Here is a 15,199-nt window from a genome sequence, read left to right as displayed (position 1 = left end):
GAAGATAGAGATGTGGGGTGCAGTGAGGGGAGAATAGTCGAGGGAGGTAATGTATTATGCCCTCATTATGCCAGGAAGTAGAAAAAGTTAAGAGGTCAGGATTTTAAAAGATTGGCAAAGATGAGGAATGGTCTTTGGGTACAGTGGAAGTGGAAGCTGACCAAGGACAAATAAAAGGACTCACACAAATAGTATGGCAGTGAGAGTCTAGCTGAGATTGGAGGCCAAGTATCTCTAAATCACCTAGAAGGAGGTTCCTGCCTATAAGGCTTTCCCTGGCAGTTCTCAGATACATGCGGTATCAATGGTGTTGATTTCCCTTGCCTTGGAAGGCTAGGCTATGGATGGTAATAAAAATAAAGGTTCAAACAGGTTAATTTCAGAAATAAAAACCTCTACACTTTGAAACTCAAAAGGTTTTTAACTGTAACTGTAGAACAAACAACAGAATCCTAGGCTAGAATTTTTATGGTTTCCAACATAAAATTCTAACTTTGACTTTTGCTACACCCTTGCATGTACCATTTTAGCCAAATAAGTCTTCTTGCTGTTTTTTTAAAGATTTTTTTGTTTCCTAAATTTCACTTCAGTTACTTTGCTTCTGCTATTTACTCAGCTTGTGGAACCCTACATCTCTTTTGAAATCATGAGGTGATTAAAACTCAGTTTGTTGCCTGGTTTGTAAGCCCAATAAGGAATGTTGCCTGTCTTCTCAGCATCCGTTATGCCACTTTTATATTACTTTTCATGTACTTTCGTATATTTCAGAATATCTTAGTTTCTACTAACTTTTAAACTTCTTTACTGCAAGTACCATATTTTTGTCATCTTTGTAATTTGTCACAGTGCCAGTGAAATGCTTTTTCTGTAGTAAGCATGTAGTAAATATTTACTGAACTTACGTTGTATTTCACATTTGTACTAAGTAGCAAGGTGGGACCTTTAAAAGAAAGTAATGTTTTGCCTTTTCTATAGGCTAGTGAATTGAACTGAACTGATAGGCTAGTTTTAAAGGTTTATTTTTAAATGTTATTTCATTAACTTCTTCTAATGTGAATGTTTTGTCCCATAGGTATGGCATGAACTGCCTTATTCAGTTTGAAGATTTTGCCAATATAAATGCATTTCGGCTCCTGAGAAAGTATCAAAACCAGTATTGCACATTCAATGATGATATCCAAGGTAATCAGATTTTCACTGCATATGGATCAAAAACAATGTGCCTTGATATTAGTTCATAATTTTCTAAGGATTCAAATTCAATAAAAAATGTGTGCTGGACACCTATGAAATGCCAGGAATTAATGTTTGATGATTTCACACATTATTTCTCATTGAATTCTACATATTTGAGAAAAGTACTCTGACTTTAAAATGTATTGTGCATGAGCTGGAGAAAGAGTGCCCTAGAATCTGATAAAATCCCCAGTGATTATGGCTGAACAAAGAATGAAATGTATGAAAATATATTATTCATTGTGTGAAATGAAGAGTGTATACACTTCTCTCTTCAACCTTCATCTCAAAAATCAGCCACAGTTTTTAAGCGTCACAACAGAATCTGCCTTTGTATACAATGCGTACCAGATTCTACTGTTTGTCTTTCATTGATTGTAGATACTTGGCTACCTGCTTTTGTCTGAGTTCCTTGTTTTATTTTTCTCTAAGCTTTGTTTTGCTCCTTTCTCTAGATCCACCTCCCCCAAACTACTTCCCCAAATCCAAAACCTCCCAATGAGAATCTTACTCTTCCTGTTTCATGAAGGGCAGGTAGAATAAACGCACAGGCAGAGAGTCAAAGGAGAAAGACCTGATCAGTTCTGACAGCTTAAAAGATCACGCATAGACTTCCATTTCACTAACCACAATGAACATTTTTCCGTGTTGACCTTACTTGGATTCTCAGCAGCTTTTAACATTGTGGACCCCACTCTCTTCCTTGAAATATTCTCTTCTGTTAACTTCCATGTCACAGACCCCCACTGACTTTCTTCCTACCTTTTTGGATTTTTGCCTCCCTCTCCCCCCACCCCGTTTCATCCTTTAGTGACTAGCTATTAAATCAGAACGCTTCAACCCTCAGTACCAGGCCCTTTTCTCTTTGTTCTGTGTGATATGTTGGGTATATACTCCAGGGTCACACATTTCACTAGCAGATTTTTATCTCTAGCCCAGACTTCTTTGAATCTAGGTCCTTATACCCATTGGGTTATTTTAAGCTTCCTCTAGGGATATCTCAAAGTTATCTCATACTCAGCCTCCTCCACCATCAAACTCTTATTTCCCCACCAAACCTGACCTTCTCTTTGTGTTCTCTGTCTCCATGAATTCCTGATGTCTCTCTCTTCTTCACCTCTCTCTGCCAAATACAGCTCATCACTCATTCTCCTGATTTTTAGCACTAAGTTGGATAGAGAATGAAGTGAAGATATAAGGATGGGTAGATAGGGCAAAAGGGTCTAGATTCCCTATCTTTAATAAAGTTAAAGACTTGGTATAATGGGGATAATTGAATAAAGAAATGAAAAGGTAGAAGGTTACAGATCATGTTGAGTGAGTTATTCTAATGTAGGTCTTCCAAGAAGAATTGGTTCTGAGTGATGATAAGAACCAAGATACAACTTAGGATGGGAGGAAGATAGCCAACAGGGAGTAAGATGAATGTCATTGGAAATGATGGGATCCAAGAAAAGTTTAAATGTAGAATGAGGATAATATTTGTCTCATAGAGTTTTTATTGCAGACAAAATAGTTATTTGTGAAAATACCCTATCAACTGAAATATACTGTATAAATATAATTTTTAAAATTTGCTATGCTTAAGTTCTTTAGTATAACATAACTATGTATATATAATGACTCTTTACATTTTGAAGCACACTAACGTAATTGGTCTAATTTTTCTTTTCCTAACATCCTTCCTAATGCCAATTACATAATTTATCGTCATTTTTATGACAAAGATGCTTATGTTATTTCAGTTTTCTTCTTTTTTTGTTTATTTTTTGAGTGTTTTTATTTATGAGAAGTGAATGTGTGGAGGATTTCAGAGAGGAAATGATGGCAGTCTAATTTTAATGTGCTACCACTCTAATTTGAAAATGCAGTGTATGGTGACAGAATGCCTTTGATGCTACAGACAAAGGCTTTGTAGACCAATGTCTCTAAGTCACTTACCTGTTCGTTTCGTTGCTGCCTCTAAAGTGGAGCCACCAGTTAAACTGTTGAACAAACCTATCCTGGCCTTTCTTTAATATTCTCTATCTTTCAATTTTGGCGTCTCACAGAAATGTCTGTGTAGAAGTTAAAAACCAGGATTGTGTAATCTTGAATCATTTTGCAGAATTAATAGGTACCAGAGTTCGGGTTAAGGAAGAGAACGTGAAATCCAAGTCATCAAACAAAATGAGCAATTAAGAATTAGGTTCAGCATTTCTGTCAACTGGGGTCAAGAATTTAGGAGTCAAGCCTTGGGCTGCCTCAGAATTAAAGTCAGGAGCGCAGGAAATAAGAGACAGATGCCAAGCCAAGACCAAGAGCACTACATGTGAAGTTGCCCTGAGAATTCACTGCAGAGTATTCCCCACAGCAGGTCACCACTGCGGAGGCATTAAATGACTAGTTTTTCACCCCAGGTAGTCAGTCTTCACATACAATCTGCACACATAGTCTACCTTATCTCTGTGTAGGTGTTTTCGGGTTCTGCAGCCTTAGCCAATGGAAAGTTAGGTTTGAGAAAATGGGACTAATCTCTGACTAGAGAAAACTTTTGGCAAGTTATTGAGGTTCTGACTAGACATGACCAAACTATTTTCTGCTTTCTTCTTCATACCGAAATAGTGTCCTTAGTGACACATCTTCCCCATGTGTTTCTATTTTACCTTTTTAACCTTATGTTTTTACCATTTTGCCCACAAATGTAATACTTTCCTCACTGTGGGCATAGAAATTGCATTCTAGTGCCAATGAAAATAGTTATATAACTATTACAGCCTTACCATGTAAATAAATGCTTTTAACTATACCCTTGGGGGGACTTTTTTCTTAACAGATGTGTTATTGAAATGTATTAGCTTTTTATGAAAAGTATTTGAATACTTAAATTCTAGTATATTAATGATCTAAGATAATGTTAAATGATAAAGATTTTGGTTCAACTGTTATTTAGACCTTCATCCATTTTAGTTGTAAATTATTGCCAACTAGAAAAAAATATGCAAATTAAATTATTAAGGAACAGATATTTAATAATATAATCTGGAAACCATCAGATTTCAGCAAATTCAGAATAAAGTTTCATCCTCTGGTCGTTTAAAATCATCTACAATTTGTGTAACTCTATGGCTGATTCACATCAATGTATAACAAAACCCACTGAAAAATAAAAAAATTTAAAAAAAAATAAAATAAAATAAAAAAAAAAATAAAATCATCTACAAAAAGGAGATTTTTCTTCCCATAATACCCCTCTGGAATGGCTATGTTCTGACTTGACATTTCTAAGTATTTTGCATAGAAATTTTTGCCATGATAAACTAGTTTGATTACTAGTGATAACTAGTGATAAACTAGTTAGGATAAACTAGTTTGGATTTTTTTAAAATAAGGTAATCTTGTACCGAATACTTTGATAATTGTAAAGATCAAAGCTAGACATGGTAGAATATTTTGCAAAAGCAGGAATACCATTGGGTTGAAAACATGTTTTAAAGTTTAACCACACTTGGTTTTAAAAAGCATATTAGACGGCAAAAGAGATACTCATTTTCTCTGTCAAGATGGCAAAGATTTTTCTTGTAATCCGAACTGTTAAAGATGCTTTAAAAATTGAACACTCTTATACATCAATTCTGAGAATATAAATTGGTACAGCTCTTGAGGAGTCAATATGTGTCAAAAACCTTAGTCATAGGTAGATCTTTGATCCAAGATTTCTATTTTTAGAAATTTATCCTCAGTAAATGAAGGTGTGTGAAACAAATGTACAAAGATTTTTAGTTAGTTTATATATTTGTTTACTTTAAAATTGAGATATGGTTGACATATAACATTGTATTAGTTCTAGATATACAATGTAATGGTGTGACATGTGTATATATTGCTAAATGATCACTGCAATAAGTTAACTTAACATCCATCACCACATATAGTTACAAGTTCTTTCTTTCTTGTGATCAAAACTTTTAAGATCTATTCTTGTGCCAACTTTCAATGTACAACAGAGTGTTATTAACTTGGTCATTATGAGGTGTTACAGCCCCAGAGCTTATTTGTCTTATAACTGGAAGTCTGTGCCTTTTTTACTTCCTTCGCACATTTTTGCACAGCCCCCACCAATCTGTTCTCATATCCATGAGTTTGGTTTTTGTTTTAGATTCCACACGTAAATGAGATCATACAGTGTTAGTCTTTCTCTGTTTGACTTATTTCACTCAAAGTCTGTCCTTATTGACACAAATGATAAGAGTTTCTTTTTTTTTTTTTAGTGGTTCAGTAATATTCATGTATGTATCTACTTCAAATTTTCTTTATCAGTTCATTTGTCAGTTTACGCTTGGTTTGTTTCTATGTTTTGGCAATTGTAAATAATGCCGCCATGAACATATATGAGGCACCCAGGTGGCACTGGGGGTGAAGAACTCGCCTACCAATGCGGGAGACATAAGAGACCTGGACTCCATCCCTGGGTTGGGAAGATCCCCTGGAGGGGAGCATGGCAACCCTCTCCAGTATTTTTTGCCTGGAGCATCCCATGGACAGAGGAGCCTGGTAGGCTACAGTCCATAGGGTCACAAAGAGTCAGACACGACTGAAGTGACTTAGCACAAACATAGGAGGGCATATATTTTTTCAAGACAGCAATTTCATTTCCTGTAGCTAAATACCCAGGAGTGGAATTACTGGGTCAGTTCAGTTCAGTTCAGTTCAGTCGCTCAGTCGTGTCCGACTCTTTGCGACCCCATGAATCGCAGCACGCTAGACCTCCCTGTCCAGAACAAACTCCCGGGGTTTACTCAAACTCATGCCCATCGAGTTGGTGATGCCAACCAGCCATCTCATCCTCTGTTGTCCCCTTCTCCTCCTGCCCCCAATCCCTCCCAGCATCAGGGCTTTTTTCAATGAGTCAACTCTTCGCATAAAGTGGCAAAGTACTGGAGTTTCATCTTCAGTATCAGTCCTTCCAATGAATACCCAGGACTCATCTCCTTTATGATGGACTGGTTGGATCTCCTTGCTGTCCAAGGGACTCTCAAGAGTCTTCTCCAACACCACAGTTCAAAAGCATCAATTTTTCGGCGCTCAGTTTTCTTCACAGTCCAACTCTCACACCCATACATGACCACTGGAAAAACCATAGCATTGACCAGATGGATCTTTGTTGGCAAAGTAATGTCTCTGCTTTTTAATATGCTATCTAGGTTGGTCATAACTTTCCTTCCAAGGAGTAAGCGTCTTTTAATTTCATGGCTTCAGTCACCATCTGCAGTGATTTTGGAGCCGAAAAAAATAAAGTCTGACACTGTTTCCACTGTCTCCCCATCTATTTCCCATGAAGTGATGGAACCAGATGCCATGATCTTAGTTTTCTGAATGTTGAGCTTTAAGCCAACTTTTTCACTCTCCTCTTTCACTTTCATCAAGAGGCTCTTTAGTTCCTCTTCACTTTCTGCCATAAGGGTGGTGTCATCTGCATATTACTGGGTCATATGGTAGTAATTCTAGTTTTAATTTTTTGAGGAACCTCCATACTGTTTTCCATCGTGACTGCAACAGTTTTCATTCCCACCAACAGTACACCAGCATTCTCTTTTCCCCACATCCCTGCCAGCACTTGTTTTTGTTTTTTTTTTCTTTTTTTAAATACCAGAAATTACATTTATTCAGGAATAGAAGAGGAATTGCAATTTGGGAAACACATGCGGTAGCAAACTACAGGCAGGTCCCTTGATAACAGCCATTCAATCAGGTATGATGTGATAGCTTATTTTGGGTTTGAATGGCATTTCCCTGATGGTTAGTGATGTTGAGCACTATTTCACGTACCTATTGGCCATTTGTATGTCTGCTTGGAAAAATGTCTATTTAGGTAAAGATATTTGTTGCACTGTTGTATTTATGGTGAAAATCGTAGACCTTTTAAATATAAAAAAAATATAGATTTGGCTAAATAAATTATCACGTGTTCATACTATGCAATATTTTAACTATGCAAAATAATATTTTAAAATATATTATTGATGTGGTAAGATACTCACAAAATATTTTGTGATAAAAAGTATATTAAAATAATAAGCATGGCCTGAAATATTTTTTAAATTAAATTTTTCTTGAATTTCCATATATCAGGTTTGGAAAAATTTTGTGAGACTGTACATCAGAATGTTAAAATTATCATACCTAGACAATGGGATTATTCGTTACTTATTTATTATTAAGTTTAGCCAAAAAGTTCACTTGGATTTTTCTGTAAGATATTTATGGAAAAACCTGAGCAAATGTTTTGGTAACCCAATATTATTTATTATCTCTGCCAGTATCAACTTTCTGCCAGTATTCTTTGAGTCAAGTAGGAGAAGAGTAAACATCCATTGAATCTTCTTTACCATATGGTACCCCTGTACTCTTTTCCCTGGTACCTTGCAGTAATGACTGATGTCTTATAGTCGGGACTCTCTAGATATTAAACCTCTAGTTGCTCTCTAAACTTCCAGTGTGCTGGGGGAGCCATTAGGAGAGGAGAATAGATCTGGGTTCAAGCTACTTCTTAACAAATGTTTGGGCAGCTTCCTGTGTGCAGTCTCTTTTTCTCCCCACTTCAGAGGTACCTGGTGCCTCCTACACCCAGGCATTTTGCGAGTTTTGCTGTGTCAGTCTGCTGCTTAGCAGCCCTCATGACTGGCCAAGAATTCAGCTTTCTCTGCTAAGTCAGTTACCATTTGCCCTTTGAGCTTCTGGCTTCTGCAGTTGTCTTTGTGTTCTCTTCTGCTAGCCTCTGATTTTTAAAGGTCTTTTTTCTGTTATTTTAGTGGATCTTGTTGATGGGAAGGAAAATTAAAAGAATGTGTTCAGTCCCTGATTTTGCACTGTTATCCCTGCCTCCCTGTCTCTGCTCTTGCTTTTCCTGCCTAGTGTATGCTCCTGCCCAGAGTCCTGTACCTGTCACATTCATCCTTCATCTCTGTGCTCAGGCGGTAGGTACACTAAACCCGATGTCCCAACACACTGGAAGTTTAGAGAGTAATTCTAATCAAATTTAACAAACAAATAGCATGAATAGAAGTAATTCTTCCTTTCATAAAAGCTAAGACTGATGTTTAATAACCACAGCAGAAGGACAGCGTAACTGGTGGCTTCTTTTCACAGTAAAGTTGTATACAAATATGAATAGAAGTTTTTATACTTTTAAGGTTGACTCTCTTTAGTATCTTGCTAACAAAGTTAAATATTATGTACTCTTTAAAAGTGATAGTACAAAAGATAAACTTTAACCTGTCTTTGATTTACTAAAGAGTTTATTTTTCAAGCTCGAAGCAAAAATTATTTGGAACAATTTATTGTGGAGGCTCACATTTTTATATAACATCAATTTACCACATTTATTCCCTTGATTGCAGTGAAGTTTAAATCAAAGTAGCACTAGGAGGTAGGACCAGCTTATGTATAAGAATCATGTTCAAGTTCACCTTTTGGTAGTACTAAAAATATCTTTCTAGTTTTGTTAATTTTGTAAAGAGAAGCTTAGATGTTTCATTATGTCCTCAGGAAATATTATAGAATATACTTGTAAATATAAGGCTCTGAAATCCAGTATAGATGGAGACTTATTTTGCCTTATTTGGGGTAATATAGTTGATCTTTGATCTTTACCACAGAATGATGTAGCATGACCATATAAAAATAAGTCACACATTCTAACTAGTATCTTTTGGAATATTTTATTCTATCTATCCTCAAATGCCCAGTTCTATTTAAAAATCAAAGCAAGAATACAAATACATTGACTGCTGATGTTTACATCAACTTTGACTGTTCAGTTGGTTAAAACTTGGGGTGCTGGCAGAATCTGTAGTACCTCTTAAAGTTTTATAATGTCAGAGATGGAAGGGAGCTTGCTGCTACTCCTGCTAAGTTGCTTCAGTCGTGTCCGATTCTGTGCAACCCCATGGATGACAGCCCACCAGGCTCCTCTGTCCCTGGGATTCTCCAGGCAACAACACTGGAGTGGGTTGCCATTTCCTTCTCCAGTGCATGAAAGTGAAAAGTGAAAGTGAAGTCGCTCAGTCGTGTCCAACTCGTCGCGACCCCATAGACTGTAGCCTACCATCAGTTCAGTTCAGCTCAGTCACTTAGTCGTGTCCAGATCTTTGCGACCCCATGAATCACAGCACACCAGGCCTCCCTGTCCATCACCAACTCCCAGAGTTTACTCAAACTCATGTCCATCAAGTTGGTGATGCCATCCAACCATCTCATCCTCTGTCATACCCTTCTCCTCCTGCCCCCAATCCCTCCCAGCATCAGGGTCTTTTCCAATGAGTCAGCTCTTCGCATGAGGTGGCCAAAGTATTGAAGTTTCAGCTTCAGCATCAGTCCTTAGAGTCCCTCAAATTCAAACTTCTGGCCAATGTAGAGACAGCATGAGATGCCGTTTGTGAGTAAGTGTTCATCTAGTGACTGGAGAGTTATACCTCTTTCATTAAAATTATCTTTTCACCTGTTTAACAACTCTAATGAATCTATCTCTTTTTTAAAATTAAAAAAAAAAAATTTGACTGTGCCACATGGCATGCAGGATGTTAGTGCCCCATTAGGGATAGAACCCGCACCCCCTGCAGTGGAAGCACAGAGTCCTAACCACTGGAGCCTCTGGACCACCAGGGAAGTCCCAAATCTACCTTGATGTGTGAGACGAATATCATTCGTAATCTTGCCATGGTATCTTTCCTACATAGATCAGTATTCCTTTTACTCAGGCTTTCATTCTAAATAACATATAGAAGAGTGGCTTTTATGTAATGTGTGACTTTCACAATTCATAATTTGTTGCATAAGTAGCTCAAAATTGCAAGCCTTTAATTTTTGTGTTCCTAAATAAAAAAACATGCAAGAAACACACAGGTTTCAGTAATTGTCATTTATTGTGATCTTATTTGTAACTACCAAATTCTGTAAGAAAGAAACAACCAAAAGATTGAAAAGAACAGTATCTACTGATGGTGAAATGTTTAGTGCATCTGTGGTAGCTGGCGTACATAACCCTTCATCATTGTGTCAGTCATCAAATCTATTCTAATCTGATTTTCATTGTTGTTGTTGTTTTTAATCAAATGAGGGAGTTTAAAGTTTCACTGGGCTTTGCTACCCATCTGAGGGATCTAGGAATCATAGGTAGAGTGTTACTTTAGAGGAGTAAATTGTAGATACAGCTGGGAAGTACTGCAGGAGACTGCAGAGTTTTATTTCAGATGTGAACCATAAAGAAACTGAGCCATGTAATTACGTTCAAAGCAAAAGAAACACTCTGTGATCTGTGAAGGTTTAAATGGCAAAGTAATAAAATTAGAGCTGGTGACGTTTCTCCTACCATGAGGCATGATGAGGAGAGGTCAGTTTTTATCCTAAGTAAATTTTGCATTAATTTTGTCTGGTATCTTTGGGATTCACCAATGATTTATCATAAATAGGAGGCTGACCAGCCTGCACTAACCTCAGATTTTCATAGCTATTAAGTGTTCGTTTTTCCAGATGAAAATCAAAACATTTAAATTTTCTAATGGCATCTAGCTCTTTTTATATCATACATTGAATGATTTTATAGCTAAGGAAACTAATAGCCACAATGATTTTTCTCAATTCATTCGACTAGTAAACAGGTTGAGCTGGAAATCCCCCGAAGAATCCAAACCCTGTGTTCTTTTTAATTAATTAACGTATTTATTTTTAAGTTGAAGTATAGTTGATTTACAGCATTGTGTTAACTGCTGCTCTACAGCAGAGTGATTCAGTTATATGTATATTGATGTATATATATATTCTCTTTTTAAATATTCTTTTTTATTATAGCTTATCATAGGATATGGAATATTGTTCTCTGTGCTATCCAGTAGGACCTTGTTGTTTACCCATTCTGTATATAAAAGATTACATCTGCTAACCCTAAACTCCCGCTCCACCCCTCCCCTAACCCTCTCCCTGCTGGCAAGCACCGGTCTGTTCTCTGTGTCTGTGAGTCCATTGCGGTTTCATTGATAGGTTCATTTGTGTCATGTTTTATTTCCACATATAAGTGATGTCATATGGCATTTGTCGTTCTCTTTCTGACTTACTTCACTCAGTATGATCATCTCTAGTTGCATCCATGTTGCTGCCAATGGCGTTGTCTTGTTCTTTTTAGTGTCCGAGTAGTATTCTATTATACATGCGCATGTGTGCACACGTGTGCATGCGGGCACATACACACACACCGTATCTTCTGTATCCATTCATTTGTCGATGAACATTTAGGTTGTTTCCATGTTTTGGCTGTTGTCAACAGCCATCACTGTTGTCAATAGTGATGCTAGAAGCATAGAGGTGCATATACCTTTTTGAAGTATAGTTTTATCTGGATATATGCCCAGGAGTGGGATTGCTGGATCATATGGTAATTCTGTTTTTAGTTTTCTGAGGTGCCTCCATTCTTTTTTCTAAAGTGGCAACACCAATTTAACATTCCTACCAACAATGTAGAGGGGTTCCCTTTTTTCACATCCTCTCCAGCATTTCAAACCTCAGGTTCTTAGTCATCACATCACCAAATTCAGTCATAGAACCTTTTTTGGAAAGTTTTCAACCGTAGTAAGTTGCTGTCTTAAAAGACTGATGTCAGTAGCTGGAGGATTTCACATCGGATGCAAGCACGGGATCAGACAACTGCAGGTTCCCTTTCTGAGTCAGTTAACCTGTTGTGTGATGATTTCAAGAAGTGAATATCAATTTGAGGCTTGGGATTCGGGGTACTGCAGCACCCATGTGAGGATCGCTCAGGCTGTCTCTTGTTGCAGGAACAGCATCTGTTGCAGTTGCCGGCATCCTTGCAGCCCTTCGAATAACCAAGAACAAGCTATCTGATCAAACAGTTCTATTCCAAGGAGCTGGAGAGGTACCTGCCTTATGGAGTGCTTATGTTCTCCTAAACTAGTGAATATAGCATTCATTCTAATAACTCATGAATTTTAAGTCTGAAGTAGTTCATGAAATTTTTAGTTTATTGAAATTACAGGTTTTATTGAAAGATTCTTTAAGTTTTGAGGCTTATTAATTTTTCACAGGAGACTTTAGAGGCATAGAGGTATATTTTGCAGCTATCAATTTGTAAAATTGTCAGATGTTTCCATAGGTTTTTGTTAGGCATATTTAAGGTGTCATGCATGAACCAATAGTGTTTCCAATGTATGATTAATTATGTATAGAAACCTTTAAGTTGTTACAGCCGGTGCTAACTTTTAGTATCCTCCAGTGTCACATACCAAAATTTTCCTAATTTGACTCACAATTCAGTATGCACATATATAACTATATACAGGATTTTTTTAGAAGAAATATTTTGAATCGGAGATTTATCATGCAGTACAACAATTCACATGCGAAAGAACTAAAACATTCTAAATTGTTGGAAAAAGATGGCAGCAATACAAAATAATGCTATATCCATTTAAGAAGCCTTAGATTTTATAATTTAATATGACTATGAATAAATGTATTACACTGGTAGAAACTATGTATACTGTGTTGGGTTTGATTTTACTTGTTCTTAAAGCAAAATATGTGAAGCTAAAATTTGCATGCCAAGTTATAAACATGTGAACGTATTCAGAGTATAAATCTCAAATTTATTTTCGCATCAGAATGAAAGCCAAGGTTAAATTACAGCTCATTAAGGTTTGAGGTTTTTTGCCTTTTGTTTTAATTTTAGTGAATTGTTACATGCTGTACTTAATTTTAGTAAACTTCTTTAAATTTCCAAAGGGTTTTTGTTGAATGCCACAGGCTAGTTCTTGATACTCAGCAGGAAAGAGGTATTCACGGTTGGATGATCTGAAACTGGCCCTCTTTGTCCCTGAAAAGGTTTTGGAAATTTCACAGATCATCACTAAATTTATCATATACCAAAGGAGTTGATTCCTTTAATCTTATAAGAAGTCTCACAGTACTTTCTTTGTCCAAATTAAGAGAGTAAATAAATGCTTGAGAACACACATCTTATGTGTTCTGTTTTATTGCCTAATTGGTGAAGTTCCCATCCAAATCACCCAGCTTCATTCTTCAAATTCAATTAGCAGAACAATAAGCAATACAGTCCGATAAGCCAGGGTGAGCAGTTCATTATTTTAAATTCGGTATTTTCTTATCAGAGGAAATCTTAATTGTATGAACAGAATTAAAGATACTGAAAACCAAGGATATCACTGGTTTATCTGTGACTAAATATCATGCCACATAATAGTGATTCTGTTATAATAAGGGTAAATAATTGTTATTTAGCATAGTAAACTCTGGGAGTTGGTGATTGACAGGGAGGCCTGGCATGCTGCAGTCCATGGGGTCGCAAAGAGTCGGACATGACTGAGCGACTGAACTGAACTGAACTGAACTGTGACAAAAATACTTTGCTCTTCAAGGTTAAATTACAGCTCATTAAGATCTGGGTTCTTTTTTATTTCTGTGAATTGTTACATGCTGTACTTAACTTTAGTAAACTTCTTTCAATTGAAGTTTAAAGGAGCTTTGAATGAATATAGCTCTTTGGATTGGTAGACAGAGCCATTTTGTACTTGCTTATTAACGGTGACGAAATGAGGTAAAATATAACTCTTGATAAGGGATTATGTAGAACCACTTGAAGCATTTTCGTTTTTCAGGCTGCCTTAGGGATTGCACACCTGATTGTCATGGCCATGGAGAAAGAAGGTTTATCAAAGGAGCAAGCTATAAAGAAGATATGGTTGGTTGACTCGAAAGGATTAATAGTTAAGGTAAGAGTTTGTCAGTTTTAACCAGGTACAGTATTTTAATCAATATGCCATTCTGGATGCCCATCTCTAAGACAACTACTGTTTCCACCTACCGCATCCCCAACCCTGTGTTAAAAGCGAGGCTAGGGAAGCCTGGCTTGCTGCAGTCCATGGGGTTGCAGAGAATCGGACATGGCTGAGTGACTGAACAACAACAATTACACACAGATGACCATGCTACACAATGATGTGGGTTTTCTGCTGAATCAAGGAGACAGCTGAGGCTCAGCTTTTTGTCTGTCTGTGGTGTGAGGAGACTCCTGACAGCTCCATGGTCTGTCCGTATGGATTAGCTTCGTTTCCAAGTGAGGCAGCTTGAGGCTGATACAGGTGGAACACTTAGGCCCAGCTCCTTTCACTAAGGGCTGTCTGTCAGATTACACACTAACTGGGAAAAAAGGAGGAAAAAACCTGAAATAGCTACTGTTTTACCTGCTACCTTCTCTCAGCCAGAGTCTTGGTAATTCCTGAGAAGGACTTTAATAAATGTGCTGGATTCCAAGGTGGCTCAGTGCCAATGCAGGACACATGGGTTCAGTCTCTGGGTCAGGAAGATCCCCTGGAGTGGGAAATGGCAACCTGCTCCATGTTCTTGCCTGGGAAATCCCATGGTCAGAGGAGCCTGGCGGGCTATGGTCTGTGGGATCACTAAGAGTCGGACACGACAGCACGCATGTGGTTCAGTGTTAACTTCCTTGAGGTTGTCTCCCAGCCTTAATAGAGACAGTAGTACCCACTTCATAGGGTTATTGTGAGAACCTAAGTAAGAATACAGTTACGTAGGTTATAGTTACAGTAACTAATGACATAGTTACAAGGTGTTATTACTACACCTGTCATCTCTGCACATCACTCACTCTTCCTTAAACTGCCAGAGAAAATATTCGTAAATCCCCCTTCCACATGAAGGTGAATTTTAAAAAAAAGAAAAACAGTGATAAGCATTGTCTCCAGGCACTGGATATAGAAACATGTGAATATGTGCAAACTTTCTGGAAAGCTGTTTTCTGTGTATCCAGTATCTTAAAAAATTTATGCTTCTGATCCAACAGTTTCCATTCTAAGAATCTTTACCATAGAGATACAGATGTGTCAGTGTATGTGTGAGGGTGTTGTCTTAGCATCATTTATAATTACGAGATGTT

The 15,199-nt window shown here is 37.2% G+C and overlaps 1 protein-coding gene across 2 annotated transcripts in view; it reads left to right on the top strand.

Moving 5' to 3' along the window:
* The window catches only part of ME1 (malic enzyme 1), a 205,091-nt gene that overhangs the window by 162,321 nt on the left and 27,571 nt on the right, over window positions 1-15,199 (top strand). For both annotated transcript variants that reach the window (XM_065911535.1, XM_065911534.1), the window contains 3 exons: window positions 1,073-1,182; window positions 12,045-12,142; window positions 13,902-14,015. In XM_065911535.1, coding sequence (XP_065767607.1) covers window positions 1,073-1,182; window positions 12,045-12,142; window positions 13,902-14,015 — 322 coding nt within the window. The remainder of the gene's footprint in view (window positions 1-1,072; window positions 1,183-12,044; window positions 12,143-13,901; window positions 14,016-15,199) is intronic.

This window comes from Muntiacus reevesi, chromosome 19 (assembly GCF_963930625.1).
Source record: "Muntiacus reevesi chromosome 19, mMunRee1.1, whole genome shotgun sequence".
NCBI classification, from domain to species: Eukaryota; Metazoa; Chordata; class Mammalia; order Artiodactyla; family Cervidae; genus Muntiacus; species Muntiacus reevesi.
Note: the sequence above shows the minus strand (reverse complement) of the source record. Positions and strands in the feature narration are given on the sequence as shown.